Source organism: Dermacentor andersoni, chromosome 9 (genome assembly GCF_023375885.2).
Source record: "Dermacentor andersoni chromosome 9, qqDerAnde1_hic_scaffold, whole genome shotgun sequence".
In the NCBI taxonomy this organism is placed as follows: domain Eukaryota; kingdom Metazoa; phylum Arthropoda; class Arachnida; order Ixodida; family Ixodidae; genus Dermacentor; species Dermacentor andersoni.
The window spans coordinates 129,215,023-129,236,499 of NC_092822.1; the positions used below are offsets into that span (position 1 = coordinate 129,215,023).

General features: G+C 48.8%; 1 protein-coding gene across 1 annotated transcript in view; it reads right to left on the minus strand.

Annotated features, from left to right (window-relative positions):
- LOC126529702 (ATP-binding cassette sub-family C member 2-like) overlaps positions 1-21,477 on the minus strand; it is an 89,022-nt gene that overhangs the window by 45,863 nt on the left and 21,682 nt on the right. Inside the window, exon 2 of the mRNA XM_072284608.1 lies at positions 5,242-5,438. Within this exon, the coding sequence (XP_072140709.1) occupies positions 5,242-5,438 (197 nt within the window). The remainder of the gene's footprint in view (positions 1-5,241; positions 5,439-21,477) is intronic.

The window sequence follows — 21,477 nt, forward strand, 5'->3', positions numbered from 1 at the left end:
ACAAGGTGGACCGCTCGTTTGCTTCGTTACAATTTCACAGTTCAGTACAGACGTGGAGAATACAGGGTAGCAGACGCTTTGTCCCGGCTGCCTGTTCCAGACACAGAAGATGGTCTTCAGATTGAAGAGGAAGTTGTGTCGCTGGTCACGTCTTCAGTTCATGTCAATGACCTTCGACTTGCTGAAGCCGAGGATTGCAAACTCCAGGAGGTTGTTCATTTTGTTCAGACATCATGGCCAGCGAAGAAATCTTTGACTGCTGAACTGACTCCTTACTATGAGGTCCGGGAGGAATTTTCAGTAGCAGATGGTCTGCTTATGCGCTCGGAGCGTATTGTGGTTCCAGCCAAGCTCACTGCTACGTTTATTCAGCTTGCCCATGAATCGCACCCGGGAATTGTGAAGACCAAGCAACGTCTTCGTGAAAAGTACTGGTGGCCAGGTCTGGACAAACAAGTAGAGACTGCCATCCGAAACTGCACGGTCTGTCAGTCGGCAGACAAAAGTGCTAAGAGCTATCCCACTCCCCTACAGCCAGTGGCCCTTCCAGATAAACCTTGGAGCAAGATAGCTATTGATATTGTGCGCCCATTTGAGCGTGCACCAGCCGACTGCCGTTTCGTTATATCGGTTGTTGATTATTTTTCCAAATGGCCAGAAGTTGCTTTCAGCAGGGATGTGTCTTCCACTAAAGTGACGGACTTCCTCCTGTCAATATTTGCACGAGAAGGCTACCCCGACGAACTGGTCTCGGATCATGGACCACAATTTGCATCCCGAGAATTCGAGTCCTTTTTTCAAGACAGGGGCATCAAGCACAGCTTCTCGGCTGTGTATCACCCACAGGCAAATGGACAGGTGGAAAGGTTCAACCGTGTGCTCAAATCTTATATTCAGTTGGCCTTGCTAGAGCAGCGACCAGTGAAGAACACTGTTACAGAGTACTTGGGGATCTTCAGAGTTACTCCTCACAGTACCACTGGCCTTTCTCCTGCAGTGCTTCTGCATGGCCGGCACATCAGGACATCCTTGGACGTCATCGGACATCCCACCTCTAGCTTCTTCACGCACCCCGCTCCGGAGATATCGTCACTTCGGAAGAGTGTGAAAGAGCACCAGCGCAAAAACAAAGTGTACGCTGACCGACGAAGACCAGCCCGAGTACCGCAGTTCCAAGTTGGGAACTATGTGCGCGTTAAGAAATCAACTCCTGGTCCGAAAGGTACTCCCAGCTTTGGACCTCCAATGAAGATCCTTAAGCGCATCGGGCGTTGGTCCTTCTGCCTGGAAGACGGTCGAACTTGGAATGCCTCACAGCTGACTGCAGTCCCAACGGGAGCATCGCCACAACATGCGGTACGGTGGGATGACGACTACCAAGCTGCGCCGCTACACGGAGCACAAGCCTCTTCGCTGCCAAGTCCACCGTCACCTGGCAGAACCTCTGGGCAGTTGGAGCTATCCCCGTCAATCTCTTCAGATCTTTCACAGCCACAGGGTCCAGTACATGCAAGCCTTGCTTCAGAAGATGGTGACAGTGCTTCCGTTGTCATCGAAACTGCTGGCGAGCTGCCAGCGTTTCGTCGGTCCACAAGAGACAGAAGACCACCGGCAAGGTTTCAGGACTCTGTGCTTGGATATAAACATTGACTGGCTTGTGAATATGTCTGTATTAAGGAAGGGGTAGACGTAGTGTCGTAGGGCGACACTAGGTGCCCTTAATTGCATAACTATCAAAGCCATAGAGAGATGGCACCACTGTTGCCCGGGTATATATATATGGGTGCTCGCATGAATAAAGGGTCTTGCGTCTGGTGTGATATGGGTTGACATCTGTCTCGTTCTTCTGCTGACCAACACTACAACAGGGAAGCCGGATTATGAGAAGGAAATTCATACACGAATAAACATGGGTTAGATCGCATGCGGCAGATATTCTCAGCTCCTGACTGGAAGCTTACCATTATCATTGAGAAGGAAAGCGTACAAAAGTGCATTTTACCGGTGCTTACATATGGGGCAGAGACTTGGAGATTGGCTAAGAGGCTTGAGACCAAGTTAAGGACCACGCAAAGAGCGATGGAACGAATAATGCTAGGGACAACGTTACGAGACAGAAAGAGAGGAGTTTGGATCAGAGAGCAAACGGGTATAGACGATATTCTAATTGACATCAAGAGAAAAAGATCAAGATCAAGACGAGCAGAATCACATACAGCCTGCCCTATTACCACCTCACACATTCCGAGACGAAGCTGGCCGACACGCTCTTGAGGATGGCTTTCAAGACCGCTCTCCGCCTGTCGATGAGTACATTGACTGAAAAATTATTGGCGATAGGGTTACACGACAGCCTCTGCGAATGCCTCCCCCTGCTACTCTTCCCTTCCCTTGGGATCCAGTCCGTAACCCTTAGTGACCATCGGTTATCTTCCCTCCTCATTACATGTCCTGCCCATGCCCATGCCCATTTCTTTTTCTTGATTTCAACTAAGATGTCACTAACTCCAGTTTGTTCCCTCACTTAATCTGCTCTTTTCTTATCCCTTAACGTTACACCTATCATTCTTCTTTCCATAGCTCGTTGCGTCGTCCTCAACTTAAGTAGAACCTTTTTCTTAAGCCTCCACGTTTCTGCCCCGTACGTGAGTACTGGTAAGACACAGCTGTTATACACTTTTCTCTTGAGGGATAATGGCAACCTGCTGTTCATGATCTCAGAATGCCTGCCAAGCGCACCCCAGCCCATTCTTATTCTTCTGATTATTTCAGTCTCATGATCCGGATTCTCGGTGAGTACCTGCCCTAAGTAGATGTATTCCCTTACCACTTCCAGTGCCTCGCTACCTATCGTAAACTGCCGTTCTCTTCCGAGACTGTTGAACATTACTTTAGTTTTCTGCAGATTAATTTTTAGACCCACCCTCCTGATTTGCCTCTCCAGGTCAGTGAGCATGCATTGCAATTGGTCCCGTGAGTTACTAAGCAAGGCAATGTCATCAGCGAATCGCAAGTTATTAAGGTATTCTTCATTAACTCTTATCCCCAATTCTTCCCAATCCAGGTCTCTGAATACCTCCTGTAAACACGCTATGAATAGCATTCGAGAGATCGTATCTCCCTGCCTGACGCCTTTCTTTATTGGGATTTTCTTTATGGCGGCCAATGGTGGCTGTGGAGCCGCGATAGATATATTTCAGTATTTTTACATACGGCTCGTCTACGCCCTGATTCCTGTGATTTAATAATCACAGGAATCTAACTTACGGACTTCATGGAAGTCTTTCACAATGTCTTAATCGTAGAAACATGGTCGGCTGGGCGAATTGGTATGATAGCATGATGAAAAGTGATTGCATGCTTTTAGTTTTGCTACCAGTGTTATCCTGACTTGGTTTTCCTGGATGTGGTTATCTGCGCTACGCCTCAGGGTGCACCCTTCAAGTTTTCATGTGTGTATATTGTGGCGTTTTAAGTGAAATATAGTTGCGACTACAGCGAAGTGTCGTCGTGATTTCCCCTGTCTTTTTGTTTGTGCGCAAGTAACTGTGTAACAACAATTTCTGCACTTGTTTTCATGATGAAATGTATGATTATTGGTATTGAAAACATGTGCGCACCTTGCTTCCAGCTCATACAGCGGCGAGGCCATTTGTTCCGGTGACAAAGATGGCTTCCGCCTTGGTGAGGCACCGCTTGCATAAAATACGACATAATAAAGAAAGTCTGCCTTGCGCTGTAAGAAAACTGTAATGACGTCGCGAAGGGCCTTATGAAATTAGGTCAGAGAAGTCGGTTCATAATGGCACTTGTGCTCAATTAGGCAGATGTCGTAGTTTTGTGAAGTCTTTTTCGCAGTCTGGCACCTAGTAGGAAAAATCGCGTGAACAGGACAACAGCTTCGCAAGTGAAGCGATGATTGTGGCTAAATTCGGCGCAGGGCGACATGCGTATGAACACAAATCGACAAATCATCGGAGTTCCCTCACTGTAGTATGCTTTGGAGGTTCAGTAACAGCGGAAAGGTATTTAGGGCCAGCGATTATTTTGTCCATTGAAGCAACAGTGCCAAGTATTCCCCCTCTCCCGAGGAATGAAATGCTCCGAGACGGTGAGCCCCAAGATTAACGAAAGCCCCCGTTCGTAGGGTAGCTGAGAACCGTGCCCACAGGGGGTTTATTTTTCTGGTTGCTTAGATAGGTGTCGCCAATCTGCCAAGAAATGCGCGTGCCACAGACGTTGTGGCAACGGCAAAAAAAAAAAAAAAAGAAATACTGCTTCCTGGTAATAGCAGCAACAAGGATTCATTGCCTCTAAGCCTTCCAAATATAAAGAAAGATGACCCTGCTGCAGAGAAGAACAAGTGATGGAGTGTAGTTTACTTCTGCTAGCCGCCATGTGCGAAAGAGAAAGGTAGAGCATAAGAAATGGCAGAGGATTCGGCCTGAACTTTAGCTTTTCGCGTGCTACTCTGTGTAGGCATTTATTAAATGGAGGAGAAAGAGGTTTATCGTTTGTCATGTTGGTGTGAGTGGGAGGGAAAAGCACAAGGACAGCAAATAGGGGGAGTTCAAAAGGAACTTGTCTGGCCCTTTTTTCTTTTTCTGTCTGCGTGCGTTGTTACTACGGAGGAGTGAACAAATAGTCTCTCAGACAGACAAACCACGAGCCCCGTGCTGTGTATGAAGGCAAAAACTGCACAGACTACCGCGTACTTTGCACTTTGGCCAATGTTTCCGTAGGACGTTACCAATACGCTGTTGCTGGCCGATTTCGGAGAAACAGCGAGCCAGAGTTGCAATATATTAACGAAACGATTACTGAAGCTTTTCCACAATATATAAATCTATAGTGTCGACGCCGTAAACTTGTACTTGCTCCTGTACATGTCAAACATTATGTATGTTTTATCAGATGGAATTAGAATTTAAGCGCTTCTCGCAGATAGAATTGCAAATGCTGTAGCTAGATACACGGATGCGCTCTTGGATTATGTTTCTTTCTAATTTTATCGTGTTATTTGTAGTCTCAGCGAAAATATACTGGCTGTTTCATTATTCCACGGTTATCGGGAAGCATTGGAATGATACAAGCATTTATTACATTCGGCACCACTCGACTCTGTTTTAGAAATTTGTAATTGTGCACCTGCGTACAATAATTTCCCACTGAGCTTGCGCGTCCAGCACTGTGCGAGTGGTAAAGGATGACTTCCGTACGCGCTGCTTCCCGCTGACGTACTTTTACCGTTACGGTACCGTGCACCGCGTGCAGTTCTCCCAGGATAGCCTGGAGCAAGGTGGACTTGCCGCTGCCCACAGGCCCCGCGATGCCCACCAGGGAACCTGGGGCCGCCCGCAGGCTGATGTCCCGCAGGCAGAGAGAGCCGCATCGCTCCTTTGACCTCGCGAACGAACACTTCTCCAGGATCACTTCACCTGCAAGTTCGAAACGTCGACGTCCGGCGACATACATCGGCGACTGAGTGGTGTATTATTGTTTTAAGTTCTTGACTCGTAGCGCGTAGCGTCTGAAAACAACACTCGTGCGGTGCATTAGTGGCTGCCGCGGTCGTGAGTACAACCCGCAAGGTCATCATATTGTGTGCTAGTGACACTTTTCGCCGTCACAGCAGCACACTGTCATAGCGAATGCTGCCAAACGTGCCACCAAAATGCGCGCAACGACATAATTGGTGGGCTACAGTGTATTGCGCGCCAAATTGCATGCACGCACACCACCCCTCTCAGTGTCGATGCGGGGCAGAAAACTGCGCTCAAATCACCAAGGACGAGAGTTGCGCGCTAGCGCAGTGGGTACTGAGTCCAGCTCCAGACCATCTTTCCGCAGGGCATGACTTTTATTCGCAGTGCTACGCGACGTTTGTTGCTTCTCTGGCAGAAGTCAAGCTCAGGATGATGAGGTAGCCTGTGCACAATTAGCACGGTGATGTTTATTAAAGGAGTATATTCTCACAAATTTGTGCACATTAAATTTATAACTTAAACATGACCCTTTACAAAATTAACTTCTATTAAAGGTAAGTCGGCGTGCACTTAAACTACAGGTTACAATACCATTTAACACTTTACAGTTTAGTGTAGGCATACAGTATTGAAGGCCTTTGCCTTAATATAGAGGTTACTTTCTACAGTGTACCGGTTGAACCACTAAAATGTTTACGCAAAGTGGCTTGCAAGGGGTCCCAGGTGGACACCGCGCTGCGCATGCTGCGTAGAGCCGGTGTCGCCTAGCAACGCGGACGCGGCTCTTTCTTTAGGCTTCTTTCTGCGGTATGTTCTATAAAGGTCGGTGCTCTACGCGTAGTCCGCTCAGGCAGTTGCCGCCTAGCAACAGAGGTGCGTCTCTTCCTTCTTTTGCGTTTCTTTCTGCTAGCACCTCTTCTTTCTTACGCGCTTCTTTCTGCGGTCGTATTTGGGTAGCCTACAACCATGCGCGGAGAAATGTGAGCCCTCGCGGAGGACGCCACTCGGCAGTCCTTTTCGGACGCTGTCTTTGCACGCGCGTGCGCTTCGAAATAGTTCACGTATCCACCTCGTGTGGTTTCCATGGCAAAGAGTGTCCCTGAGTCTCTTTCAGCATAAGCAAAAAAAAAGAAAGAACATTGCCTGGAGCGGGGGGCTTTCCACCACACTGAACCGTAGTTATAATTTATGCCACAACGTCGTTCACCGCAATATTCTCCGATGTATGTTTAATGTTTCTGCGGCTTGCTTTTACATTATAATGCCATGTATGCAGTATATATAATTGACCACTAAATTGCTGCTGGTTGACTTGAGCATGCGCACGTGCAATATTTAAACTTATTTTTTTATATAGCGAAAACAGGCATTTTGACTGGAACCAATAGCATCTTAATTCAGTCGAACCTGCCTGCATCCTGCGGCCGCACACCAAATTTTGCACGTTAGTCCTGGTTGAAAGTATCATAACAGGATCGCAATGCGACACAATAATCAGCAAACTTCCAATCCATACATAGGTCTCCTGAGGCAGGAATTACAATTTTCTATTTATAAGTTACGATCTAAAGATTACGAGAGATTTGGTTGGCATTGCAGTAACATTTAAAATAGTATAGTTCGACACATGTAACATCTAGCCGGGACAAAATGTACAAAAACAGAAATATCAAGTCGGTATAGTAACCTAGTGACCTTTATGTTGTAGGTTACGTGCAACTAAATTAAGCTTGAACGTTACCGGCGATAAGAGTGTATGGATTGCAAGTTTGCTGATTATTGTGTCGCATGTGATCCTGATATGATATGTGCAGCCAGGACTAACATGTAAAATATTGTTACGCGAACGAAGGAATAAGAACTGGAGACTATTTACAGAGTGTAATTACAAAGGATAATGCAGCGCTGGCCAATTCAGCCGATAGCTCGAGAGCCTGATAGCGTTCGTCGTCTTCGTCGGGGCGCCCGCGCGCATCATTCACAAGAAACGCGCAGTATGCATGTAGAATAATTAAAGGCTACGACCAACGCTCTGTGGAGGTCACTTCGCGAGTGCGACTACAACAAAAACTGCTGCGTGAAACTCTCTCGGGCGGCGGCGTATACAGCGGCCGCGCACGCAGGAGCCTCGAAGGAACGATTCTCACTCGTCGGGGTTCGCTTCAAGACTGAACGTTTATTTTACAAAAGACATAGCAGTGACTAGAAAAGGAAGAGAAAAGAAAATACAAAATACGAGTTGTCCGTTGGCCGCACCGACGCCTTCGTCCTTCTCGGAAGCGCCGGCCATTCGCGCCCAGCAGGCGGTCCGCCGAAAACACGGGCACGGATGAGGTTGCGGGTCGAGGCGCCGGTCGGGACACCAGCCCAGCGGGGCGCCCCCTCGTCCGTTCGCCGGCTCCCTCTTGGTGCGGCTCCCTCTTGGTGCGTCGCCGGGTCCCCAACCACGGTTGCAGGAAACGCGCGACGGTCGCTACCAATTCTCAACAACCTCCCCCGCAATGAGCGTCGGCTCATTCCTCCCCTAGTTCAAGCGGGTAGAGGGCTTGGACCGGTCGTCTCAGCAGCTTTCGGTCCGGCAGAGAAATCTTGCATGCTCGAACTCGGCCATCCCTTCCAGGAAACGTTTCGACAACCCGGCACAGCTTCCACATCTGTCGCGGGACCTTCTCCTCCCCGAGTAGGACAATGTCCCCTTCCCTTATGTTTCTCTCTTTTCGCTGAGAGGTAACATGAGCAGAGCGAAGTTCTAGTAGGTATTCCTGCCTCCATCGTTTCCAGAATGAATCGACAAGTCTCATGCGGTGTTGCCAGCGTCTTGTGAGCGCAGACTTCGTAGATTCGCTGGAGACCGTTTCTCCAGTGCTAGGCAAACTTGTCATTCGGCGCCCTATTAAGAAATGCGATGGCGTCAGGGGCAGAAGCTCCCCCGCGTCCGAGTGAAAGTACGTGAGCGGGCGGGAGTTCACAACCGCCTCGATCTGAGTGAGGACGGTGGTCAAGCTGTCATAATGTAAGGCACTTCTTCCGAGGACCTTTCGCAGCCCTGTCTTAACAGTTCGCACCATGCGTTCCCAAAAACCGCCCCACCACGGTGCTCCTTCTACGATGAACTTCCAGGCTATGCGGTTGTCGCCCAAGTAAGCCTGCATCTCGCCTCCTTTTATAGCGTAGAATAGCTTTTCCAAGTCTCTCGACGCTCGCTTGAACGTTAGAGCGTTGTCTGAATAAATTTTCCTGGGCATTCCCCGCCGGGCCACGAACCTCTTGAAAGACATAAGGAAAGATTGTGTTGTCAAGTCCCTGACGAGTTCCAAATGCACAGCTCGCGTGGTGGCACATGTGAACAGGGCTATATAGGCCTTGTAAGAATTTCCAAGCTCGGTATAAAATATCGGCCCTGCGAAGTCCACTCCAGTAATTTCAAATGGCTCTGATTCGCGGATACGGTCGTATGGGAGCGGTGCAAACGGCTCATCCGCGGGGCGGCTGCTTTGTCTTTGACACGGAACACAATGACGAATGATTTTCTTCACAGCCTGTCTTGCTCGCAGGACCCAATATCTTTCGCGAAGTTGAGTCAGAGTGTCTCTTACTCCAGCGTGTAAAAGCCGCATATGCTCCCAGGCCACCAATAAGCGTGTAAACGGATGCACAGCGGACAAAATAACTGGGTGCCGCGTCTCTTCTTTATGCGCGCTGTTCTGTAGCCTGCCTCCAACTCTCAATAGGCCGTCGCTGTCAATGAATGGAGTCAGACCCGCGATGGTGGACTTACGATTAAGTGTCCCGGTAGAGATTAGAGAATGGATGTCCTTCCCAAAGGTTTCTTTCTCTTTGTGATACTTTCAGCCAGTAACTCTCGGCCTGTGCTAACTCTTCCGCTGACAGGCTTCCCCTTCGCTTCTCTGACGCGTTCCGTGCGTTATGAAGAAAGCGCATAACCCATGCGGTGACACGGAGTACCCGTGTCATTGAGCTATTGTGCTCAAGATCCATGAGAGGCATTTTGTCTACCAGCGTCACGGTGTTCAGCACGTGAACTTGACGGAGCTCTTCGGTGCTACATTCAGCTTCAGGGACGTGTGAAGGCATCGCGTCGTACGCTTGAACACCTTTTAGCCATTTCGGTCCCGTCCACCAGCTCTCGCTGATAACCAAAGGGGAGGGCAGCATGCCCCGTGTGAACCGATCTGCTGGATTTTCTCTCCCCGGGCAATGTTTCCAAACAGCGGGATCAGTTAGTGCTTGTACCTCCTGTACTCTGTTGCTCACAAATTTTGTCGTCAACGACCGGAGCCTACTGAAAGCCGTGGCTTTGTTGTCTGCCAAATCGCCAGCATTCTCTTTCCAGGGAAGGGAAACTTGATATCGGCAGTTGTTCCTGGAGACGTTCTCCCTAAATTCCCGCAAAACTTGGTTGTCTTCCACGTCCGCCTCTCCTTCGTCGACAATGCCAATGTGCTCGAGCTGCCAAAACGATTTCAGTTGAGCAGCAGTGTCGTCTTGGTCTTCCTCGCCGATGACAGCCACGCGCAACACTCCCACAGTGGACACGTACGTTGCTGTTGATTCTGTGCTGTGCGTTGTCCCCTGCAGGGTCCAGCTAAAAATGGTCTCCACGGCTACGAGACCGCTGTCCAGGCGCCTGACACTACCGGTTGTGACCTCCCAGTAGAAATCGGATCCCAGCAGCAGCCCTATCTCTGCTCCATCTTGCGTACTGTCGGCGAGTTCGAGGCCTTGCTCTTCGAGGTAGTTGACGGTGGACGCTTCAGGTGCTGGCACGATGTCGCAGCAGATTTGTGGGATCTCGAGCGCTTCAACGCGGATCTTTCTTTCGTTGTGTCGACTGCACAGCCATAACTCCACTCGGCGGCACTTCATTCCCGAAGACGGCTTGTCGTTTCCAAATGTCATTATTTTCAGGGTCTCCTCTCCCATCACACGCAGTCCCATCTTCTGTGAAACCTCTTTCTTGACAAAGGTACGCTGACTTCCGCCGTCAATCATCAGCCTGACCGTCGCTCGCTTCTCCCTACCCTGAACCCACGCTTGAGCCGTCTGCAGAAGGACACGGGTTCTCTTCTTGGTGCCTTCGATTTGCAGCGAAGACTGTACGATTGTCTCAGTGAGTACAGTCTTCTCTACCGACTTTCCTCTTGCTGGTGGTCGATTCAGGTTACACAGGGCTGCAACGTGCCGGCCGGAACATCTCTTACATTTAAGCCATCTTGAGGTGCGGCATTCGTATGCTCGATGACCTGCCTTGGCGCACCTAAAGCAGAGTCTTTCCCGCTGCACAATTGTCCTCTTCTGATCCGCAGTCAAATCAACATCACAGTCGGCGGTTAAGTGGCTGCTCGCTTCGCAAAATTTGCACAGTGTTTCAGCTTTCATGACGGCAGTTAAAACCGACGCGGACGCCTTCTTTTCAGGAATATCCTTGTGGATGGGGCGACTCAGCCTGTCGGTGCTCAGCTGTTGGCGGATTCCACATTCGGCCCTCTCTCGACTTTCTACTTCGGTCTTGAGGAAACTGAGGAAATTTTGAAGATCGTCTCCTGGCGCAACTGCAGATGTTGTCTTTTGTCTGCAGTAACCGAGGCAAAGCTCATTCGGGATGTTCTTCCGTAAGACTGTCAATAAAAGCACTCCATAAGTGCTCGACGCCACACCCAATGCCTCGAGACTCCGAACCCCCGTCTGTACCTCATCATAAAGGGTGCGCAGCCTCTCGGTGTCGAGGATGTTATGGACAGGTCGGATGTTGAGCAATCTCGACATATGTTCTTCAATGATAACGTCGTCCTTTCCGAATCTTTCGACCAATGTCTTCACTGCAATTTCATAATTTCGGTCACTGAGTGGTAGCCCGTCGATAGCGGCTGCTGCTTTGCCGGTGAGATAGCTCGTCAAGTACTGAAACTTGTCAATTGGATGTAGAGCTGGATTCTTGTGGATGGTAGACTCGAACTGATTCCAGAATCTGTGCCATGAGCGCAGGTTTCCGTCGAATTTGGCGATCTCTAGCTTCGGAAGTCTTGTTGTTGTCGACGGTAGCTGAAGAGTCGTCGTAACTGCATGCTGGACGGAACCTGACTGTGCGACGTGGTCAGAGTTATTTCCTGTTTCTGATGGTGTACTTGAACTCGTTTCGCTCGCAGCTCCATTTCTCAGAGCCCTTTTTATCCTTGTTTTCAAGGTGCAAATTCTCAAGCTGTAGGCAGCGCACTCTGTTATTACGGTGTCGAGCTCCTGTAGGTCCACTTTCTTTTCTATAGCGTCGTTGACTGCTTTAAGCTCTTCAGCTTGTTCAAGAAGGATGTCGAAATGTTCTTCAAGCTCACCGGTTGATGCTTCTGTCGCTTGAAGTAAGGTGCTGGCCGCTGCGATGGTAGTGTCGATGGCTTGTCGCAGGGCCGCTTGCTTCCTTTGTAGTCGCTCCATGATGCAGCAGGCGAAGTTATTCCAGATGTAGCACTCCCGGGTTTCGGCACCAGAAAATGTAGAATAATTAAAGGCTACGACCAACGCTCTGTGGAGGTCACTTCGCGAGTGCGACTACAACAAAAACTGCTGCGTGAAACTCTCTCGGGCGGCGGCGTATACAGCGGCCGCGCACGCAGGAGCCTCGAAGGAACGATTCTCACTCGTCGGGGTTCGCTTCAAGACTGAACGTTTATTTTACAAAAGACATAGCAGTGACTAGAAAAGGAAGAGAAAAGAAAATACAAAATACGAGTTGTCCGTTGGCCGCACCGACGCCTTCGTCCTTCTCGGAAGCGCCGGCCATTCGCGCCCAGCAGGCGGTCCGCCGAAAACACGGGCACGGATGAGGTTGCGGGTCGAGGCGCCGGTCGGGACACCAGCCCAGCGGGGCGCCCCCTCGTCCGTTCGCCGGCTCCCTCTTGGTGCGGCTCCCTCTTGGTGCGTCGCCGGGTCCCCAACCACGGTTGCAGGAAACGCGCGACGGTCGCTACCAATTCTCAACAATGCATGTATCATTATCCCCGGCGGTAGAAGCACCGTCCCGGTGCGTCTAAACATCGGTGATATCAGGAGGGTAATATGGTTTGGGGCGTGCGACATGCACAACGTCAGTGGAATTCAGGGCAGATGAGGCACTGGCACTGACTGGGGCGATTTCGTACGTAACTGGAATCACGGCACGTAGCACTCGATATGGGGCTGTGTACCGAGACAGGAGTTTTTCTGACAGGCCAACGTGACGAGTTGGGGACCACATGAATACCAGAGATCCAGGCGAAAAGGGGACGTCTCTGTGTTGGCAATCGTACAAATGCCGTTGCTTCTCTTGCGAGGTCAGGAGGCGAGCGCGTGCAATTTCGCGTGCTTGGGCTGCTCTGGTGATGACGTCAGGTGCATACTCGCTGGTCTCTACTGCGGCGGATGGGAAGGATGCGTACAGTAGCAATATAGGTTCTCGACCGAAGAGCAGAAACAAAAGGGGAATAACCGGCAATGTGGTGATGCGAAGAATTATACGCAAGAGTTACATAGGGTAGGGCTAGGTCCCAATCAGTATGGTCGGACGAGACGTACTTTGCAAACATGTCTGTTTGACCTAGTTATCATTTGACCTAGTTATCTTACTTATCTTATTTTTGTAGGACTTATCCGTGATTGAAACAACGCTGATGTCTAAAAACTCTCCTGGGCAAGGGCACAGCCCTTGGTCAGCCTCCCTTTCCCCTGATGATTTACCTTTGCAATCTTTCTTCCGCAGCGGTGTTAGCAGCATCCCTGTCGCGCTGGTGCCCTCGAACGGTGGATTCATCCGGCTGAACAACCCACAAGCTGTTCAGGCCGAGCTCCAGGCCATGACGTGTCATTTCCAGATGATAAGCAATGTCCGACAATTTGGAAGAGGTGGGATAGTCTGTAGGTCATCAGATTCGACCTGTGTCGCAGACCTCCTAACGTGTAAGACTTTCGCATCTGTCCCGGTGAGTGCGTTTATTCCTCCTCATCTAGCATGCACTAAAGGCATTGTCCGGGGCGTAGATTCTCTATTGAGCCCAACTGAGACTCTGGAGAAACTGCCTGATGCTGGCGTCATAGCTGTATACCGGTGTAACCGACTGGTAAATGGAGAAAAAGTTGCCACAGAATCAGTTATTGCTACGTTTGCTGGCATGTCCTGCCCTTCTGAACTGAAAGTGTGGCCACTTATTTTTAGAGTGGAACCTCTCGCTTCCCGTCCACTTCAGTGTCGGAACTGTTGGCGTTTTGGCCATAGTGCAGGAGGCTCCAAATCAAATGGACGCTGTCGCGCCTGTGGTGCCGATCATTCTCCCAATGAGTGCACAGCTGAAGCCGAAACTTGCTGCCTATGTGGAGGAAACCATGCGGCTGACTATGCAAACTGCTCGGCTAGAGCTAACGAAATACAGGTACTCAAAGTAATTGACAGGCGACGATGTTCGCGGCGAGAAGCTATTGCAGTCGTCAAGGAAAGAGCCTTTGGATACGCTGGCGTCACTGCGAGGCAATCTACTTTACAGGAAGACAACTTGTCGAAACTCATTGAATCGGCCGTAGAAAAAGCAATGACAAAGGCTATGCAACATATTGTCACAAGTGTTACCGACTGTCTTTCCCAAGTGTTTACTGCGCAGATGACACACCTATTGCAAACAGCTGCAACACCAATCACCAAATCGATTGCTTGTGCTGCAGAACAGGTAGCCAGTTCAGTCCTAGCGCCGAGTACCACATCGGACCCAACATTTGTAGGATCCGATCCTTGTTCTTCGCGTCAGTCAGACTCGCAGGTCGACATGGAAACAGGTCATGATACCAGGCCGCAAAAACGAACTGGGTCTCCAGTAACTGCTTCTTGTCCATATACCAAAAACAAAAAGGGTAATCCAATTTCTCATTCTGGCGTCCAAGAAAGTTCATTGCGACGGTAGTCGCTGAAGTAACTATATCAATTAGATCATCACCATAGCTTCTTTAAAAGTGCTACAGTGGAACTGTCGTTCCCTGTTTTCTGCTTCAACAGACTTACATTGCTTAACAACTCAGCTTAATCCTGACGTCATAATCTTACAAGAAACTTGGCTTACTCCTGAGATAAATTTTCTATTTAAAGATTTTCGATCTTTTCGATTAGATCGCCTTTCACAAGGAGGTGGCTTAATGATTTTGTTGTCATCTAAATTCTGTCATAAGGCGAAAATAGCTTTCAAGTTAATGTCTCCGGAATGTGAAATTTTGGCAGTGCACCTTAGTATCCCGGGCTACCGTACATTTTCAATTATAAATGCTTATTTCCCTACGGGCGTACACAGTACATACCAATTGGATAGTGCGCTTGCCAGCTGCAAAAATGAAGTCATTCTTACTGGTGACTTCAACTCGCATCACGTGTCTTGGGGTTACAAAACAGATTCAGGCGGGACACGTCTGTGGAACTGGACCATAGATAAAAACCTTACATGCCTTAATACCAGTGGACCTACATTTGTCCGCGGACAATCTCGCTCAGTGTTAGATTTGACGTTTTCTAGCACAAGTGTCACTGTGACATCGTGGACAACGATTGATTTCTGTACAAACAGTGATCATCTCCCGGTATACTTTGAAATTGCATGCCCTTTAACATCAGTTGAACGACAAGGCAGAATATTTGTGAATTGTAAAAAATTTAAAGACTGCTTGCGGTCCACCATTGCGTCACTAAGTAATAGTAATGACGAAGACATTGGCTTGAATATTTGTTCAGCATTACAGACGTCCCGACAAAAGTCTGAATTTGTAATTCAGACAGCTAAGCGTTTCTCATCTAGTCCCTGGTGGAACAGCGAGTGCACACGAGTTTATAGAAGAAGGAAAGCTGCTTGGAAAAAACTTCTACATAATCAGAGCCCACAAAATTGGAAAGATTATCAATTTATTTCGGCAACCTTCAAACGTACTATTAAACATGCGAAAGATGAGTACGATAAAAACCATTTTGATTATCTATCTAAATCCAAAAACAAACGTGCTTTATTTAATTACCTTCGTTTTAGACACAAACTCTCAATGAGCATTAATGTAGACTCAATCGTCTATACCTCACAGGAAATGCAGGAGTCCTTAGAACTACTGGCTAAAGGACTGGAGAGTCGGTTCGCAACGCGCCTCCAAACTCCTGCTTTTTCTCCTGCATTCTCGGGCTACAAGGAGATATCCTATTCGGAAGTAGCAAAGGTCATGTTACAGTTGCCAACTACAGCGCCTGGCCCGGACGGCATAACAAATGCAATGTTAAAGATTTTCTTTCAAGAAGCTCCACGTGAGCTTCTGAAGTTGCTAAACTACTCTGTTGGTAACGCATGGATTCCACAAGATTGGAAGATCGCCAAAATTATTCCGTTACTTAAAAAACAAGGGGCAGGCTATACTATCGACAACATCAGACCAATTGCTTTGACATCAAACATAGTGAAACTTATTGAAAGAGTGCTTCTCGGACATATATTAGAGTTTATTGACGACAATCGATTGTTGAGTTCGTGTCAAATTGGATTTCGATCTGGCTATTCAATATGGCACGCGCATGTAGACCTTGAAAGTCGCATTAACATCGCCAGACAGAAAAAACAATATGCGGCTCTAGTTACCTTAGATATATGTAAAGCCTATGACAGCATTGAACATACAATTTTAACGAATCGGTTACAGAGCCATTGCTTTCCAGGCTATATTGTAGCATGGGTGCATGAATTTTTAAAAGACAGGGAGTTCTATTGTTTTCGAAGCGGCTATTCTTCCAGTAAATATAAGCAAACAAGAGGTGTGCCTCAGGGATCGGTACTTTCACCAGTATTATTTAATATTTTACTGAGCAGAATCCCCGTTCACCCAGCTGTCAGTACATACGTTTATGCTGATGACATTGCCTTTTTTGGTATGGCTAGCGACATATACTCTCTTTACGAAATACTGCAGTCGTATCTCAGGGAACTGGAAAGCTGGCTGGATAGCTTACACTTAAACCTGAATGCTAATAAGTGTGCTATCCTTGTGTTTCCCGTTAAAGACCCAGTATACATATCGCTTAACTATCATCTCGAAGATATCCCACAAGTAGAGTCACTAAAATACGTTGGAGTTATTTACAACGGAATTCTTAACTGGCGGCCGCATATTGAATATATTGCGACAAAAGGAGCTCGTTCAATGGGCATTTTGCGCAAGTTGAGCAACCGGAGAACAGGTATGCGAAGAAAATCCCTCTTGATGGTATATAAAATGTATGTTCGTCCGGTGTTAGAATTTGGATGCGTTTTATTCTCCGGTGATCCAGCATACAAGCTTCGGCCGCTAGTTTTGTTGGAACGAGAGGCGCTACGTCTGTGCTTAGGCCTCCCAAAATACGTTTCTAATGCCGTATTATACCTGGAGGCAAGAATCCCACCCATAATATGCCGATTTCGCCTTCTGACAGTTCAGACTTTCCTAAGGCTATATGAATCCCCAATAAACCGCCTTCAAATTATTTTCCTCTCTGATCCAGAATTATTTTTTCCTATTCATTGGCCCAGGTTTCATAGACCACAGATTATATTTGTGCAAACATTACTTGAACCACTAAATGTGCAAATTCGCGAGGTGCTTCATGATAATACGCATTCAAATTACCCAGAGATCAGGTTCGATGACATTTTCCCAAACCACGCGAAACTACTCCCTTACGGCATCTTAAACGCCATGTTGCAAGACCACCTAAGCAGCCTAGAAACAAACGTTATCATTGCAACAGATGCCTCACAGTGCGAGGAAAAAGCTGGCATTGGAATATTTTGTCCTGCACTCGACTGGTCTTTTTCTTTAAGGTTGCCTGATTTTGTGCCTATTTTTCTGGCCGAGTTGTTAGCAGTAATCCTAGCTTTACGCAAATTAGACCCAATTATTACAACGGCTGCCATTCTGACTGATTCCCTTTCAGTATGCTCTTGCCTTACCGCTACTAATGAGTCACCCATGCTAAAACTATTCCACTTACTAGTTCCAGCCCATGTGCAATGTGTTCATTTGATTTGGGTGCCAGGGCATAAAGGTTTGTTTTTTAATGAAACTGCTGATTCACTGGCAAATGCATCACTATCCGGCCCTGTTCTTCCTATTCTACCAGTGACAGCACAGATCACGGCGGCAAGATTTCGGATGCGATCAATAAGATTAGCTTTATCAAACCCACATTTGACTGCTTCTCCAGAGTATAAGCACCTGGCATTTCCCTGGCATAGCGAATCCTGTGACACAAAGATGCTTGAGGTCTGCCTCACCAAATTACGCTGCCGCGTACCCTCGCTGAATTTGTATTTACACAGGTCGGGTTTGGTTCCCTCCCCCCTCTGCTCTTTTTGTAATGAGGAAGAGTCGATACACCACTTTCTTCTATCTTGTCGCCGCTTTACTGCGGTTAGAAAAAGATGGTTGGAAATACCTTTTCGAAGAATTGGCCTGGACTTGACAGAACCTTCAATTCTTTCGTTCGGAGCGTCCACTTTGGGATTCAGCCACAGGGATGCATGCTTCGCTGTCCGATCATTTCTTACGGAATCTAAACGACTGCCCTGCTAAATTCCTTTCTTATTGTTTTTACTTTTAAATTAATTATTACCCATTCAATATGACCTTCCTGATTTTATTTAGCAGGCAATTAAGCGCTATTCAATGCTATTTCAATAGCTATTAGGAAATTTATGCTCCATAATAATTTCGAATAATCCACCCATTTCTTGGCCAATCCCCCAACGTGGGTAGGAGCCACACGCATCGCAGGCTACAACAACAACAACAACAACAAGAGAACGGCGCTGAGTTGATTAACCAGCTGGCCGCTCTTGCGCTCACCTTCGCGACCTAAAGTAAACGGTCCCCTTCATCCGTAAGGGCGATAAACGGTCTCCTTCACGCGTAACAAAGTGGTGGAGGTGCTGGGTACCGCTCACAACAACGGAACCATCCCTGCCGCAGCTTCGTCGAAACTGTCGACTTGCCGGCGTCCCGTCATCAGCCGTGACCGTCTTCGACATGCCAGAAGAAGTAGCCGCTCCGAGGGCAGCGCCTAGCAGTCCACTGCCATACTACCGAGTTCCACCCACCTTCGGAAGCAAAGCGGGGGAAGATGCCGACGAGTGGCTCATCCACTACAAACGAGTGAGCAAGTCCAACGGGTGGGATGCAACCGCTCAGCTCACCAATGTGGTGTTCTCCCTGACCGATACCGCCCTCGTGTGGTATGAGAACCACGAGGAGGCGTTTACGACGTGGGAACATTTTGCTGATGAGTTAAAGACGTGTTTTGGGGACTCAGTCGCCAAGAAGGAGCGTGCGGAGCAGACACAGCCGCAACGGGCGCAGCTACCAGGTGAGACATGCACAACATATATCGAAGAAGTGTTAAAGCTGTGCAAGGTGGTCAGTGCTCAAATGTCGGAAGAAGACAAATGGGGCATTTGCTGAAAGGAGTGGCTGAGGATCTGTACAATTTTTCTAATTAGAAAGGATAGCCTCAGTTCTGTGTCCGACGTCATTCGGCACTGCAGCACTTTTGAAGCGCTCAAGATGCGTCGGATTGCGCCAAAGTTTGGTCGTTTGGCGAACGTTACGACGGTTGATAGTGTGGACACCAGTCCTTGCCACGACCTTCCTTCGACCATTCGACAGATTGTCGGCGAGGAACTTTCCCGCCGCGAAGATTTGCTGCATTCAACTGCTGACCACCATGGCGTGTACACGTCACGCGAGGCTACGACGGCGCCACATTCGGCCCCTTGGCAACCGATGGTTCCCGCAGCGGCCGTAGAGTACAGCGCAGCCCCACAGTCGAGGATGACAACACGCCCTCCGACTCCGCGCTATGACCAACGCGCTCACCGCACGCCTTCTCGACGTCCGATGTATCCTCGTGACACACGCCACGAACCAACCCACTACACGCGGGAAAATGATAATATCCGCTTCATCGACGAACAACCAAGGTTTCGACCTCTCCCGGTGTGTTATTCCTGCGGTGTCCCGGGTCATATATCGCGGTTTTGCAACCAGCGTATGACCACGTGGTATGGCCAGCCCTCAGAGTTTTCTCGGCCCCCTTCTCCGAACGGCCACATGGTGCCCCGTGGTCAGCACACGTATCCTCTGGCGACGAGTATAGACCACTTGTGTCTTGGCAGCTGTTCTACCACTCGCCGTGAGGCGAGCTATGTTATAGGTAACTTCCGTGAGTCTGTTAATAATAACAATATGGTGTGCGGCCGCAGGACTCAGGTAGGCTGGATTAAATTAAGATGTTATTGGTGCCGGACGGAATGTTTGTTTTCGCAATATAAGAAGAAGTTTAAATTTATGCACGAGTGCAGACTCAACTCAACCAACAGCAATTCAGTGGTCACTTATGTATGCTGCATACGTGCCATTATAATGTAAAAGCAAGCCCCAGAAACATTAAACCTACATCGGGGAAGATTCTGGCGAACGATGCTGTGGCATAAAATATAACTACGGTTCATTGTGGTGGAAAGCCCCCCACTATCACTGTAGGCATATTATGCTGTGGTATAAAACCTACCTGCACAAAAACTAAACGCAGGTGCATTATGGTGATTGAATATACATTTGTACCCAATATTTTTTTTGATTTCTTTCTGCATCAGTGCTTCCTTTAGTCGCGTTTGTATATCTTCTCCTGAAACACGACACCCTTTGACACCAGGACGCATACTGAAGGGCGCACGCGGAGCAAAAGCGGGAGCCTATCTTCAGCGGAACCGACGACAACGACGTTGAAGAGTGGCTTTCGTCCTACGAACGGGTGAGCGTGCACAACAAATGGAATGACTCGGACAAACTGGCTTACGTATCATTCTACCTCGCCGGCGTGGCCAGTATCTGGTTCAGAATTCACGAGAGGGATATCCGAACCTGGTCGGCGTTCAAGACGTCGATTACAGAAGTATTTGACCGACCCGCCGTCCGGAAACTCCGAGATCAGCAGCGTTTCGTGCACGTGCACAGGACACGGGTGAGACATTCACCATCTATATAGAAGACCTTCTAGATTTGTGCAGGCACGTGAACGCTGCCATGACGGAAGCGGGAAAGATCAAGCACGTCATTAAGGGAATCGATGATGACGCGTTCCAGATGCTTCTGGCCAAGGACCCGCGCACTGTTGGTGACGTCATCAGCTTGTGCCAGAGCTATGATGAATTACGTAAGCAGCGAGCTCTGACAAGGCGACATCCCACATCGAATGCCGCGTCACTTTGCAGCCTGACCACCGGGCCAGAACAAGCCTCCCTGATGACCCAAATCAAGGATTTCGTCCGCGAAGAAGTCGCACGACAGCTATCTTTGGTGTCCGTCACTCAGGAGTCTGCCAGCACTTTGCCGTCTCATCTCAGTTATGTGATCCATGAAAAGGTCGCGGAAGTGCTGCCGGCTCTTCACCAGCAGGATGTCGTTACTACACTAGTCACGTACGCTACGGTTACTGCAATGGCCCCTCGCACTGTGCCCGTGCGTCGCTTCCAGCAGCCTGTGCACCGCCCTCCCCCTCCCGTCCCCTCGACCACCACTGCTGTCGCTAACCCGTGGTGTACGCCGGACAATCGCCCAATATGCTTCGCATGTAGGTATCCCGGTCATGTCGCTAAGTTCTGCCGCCGCCGATCGCAGGCGTTCGATGACGATCGCCGAGCGCCCTATGTGCCGCCTGATTCAAATGCGCCTTACGGACCCTTCGACCCATCACCAGCTCGCTCCCAGACTGATCGCCGTCCTCACTTCGAACGCCTCCGATCACCCTCCCCACGTCTCCGATCGCTTTCCCCTATGCGTCGACGACCCGTCTATAACGAAGAGGGAAACTAGACGACGCAGTTCCTGTGGCAAGAAGTGTGAAGTGTCGACATGCCGAAGTCCTTCTTTGCCTACCAAGGTCATTGATGTATTTGTCGAAGAT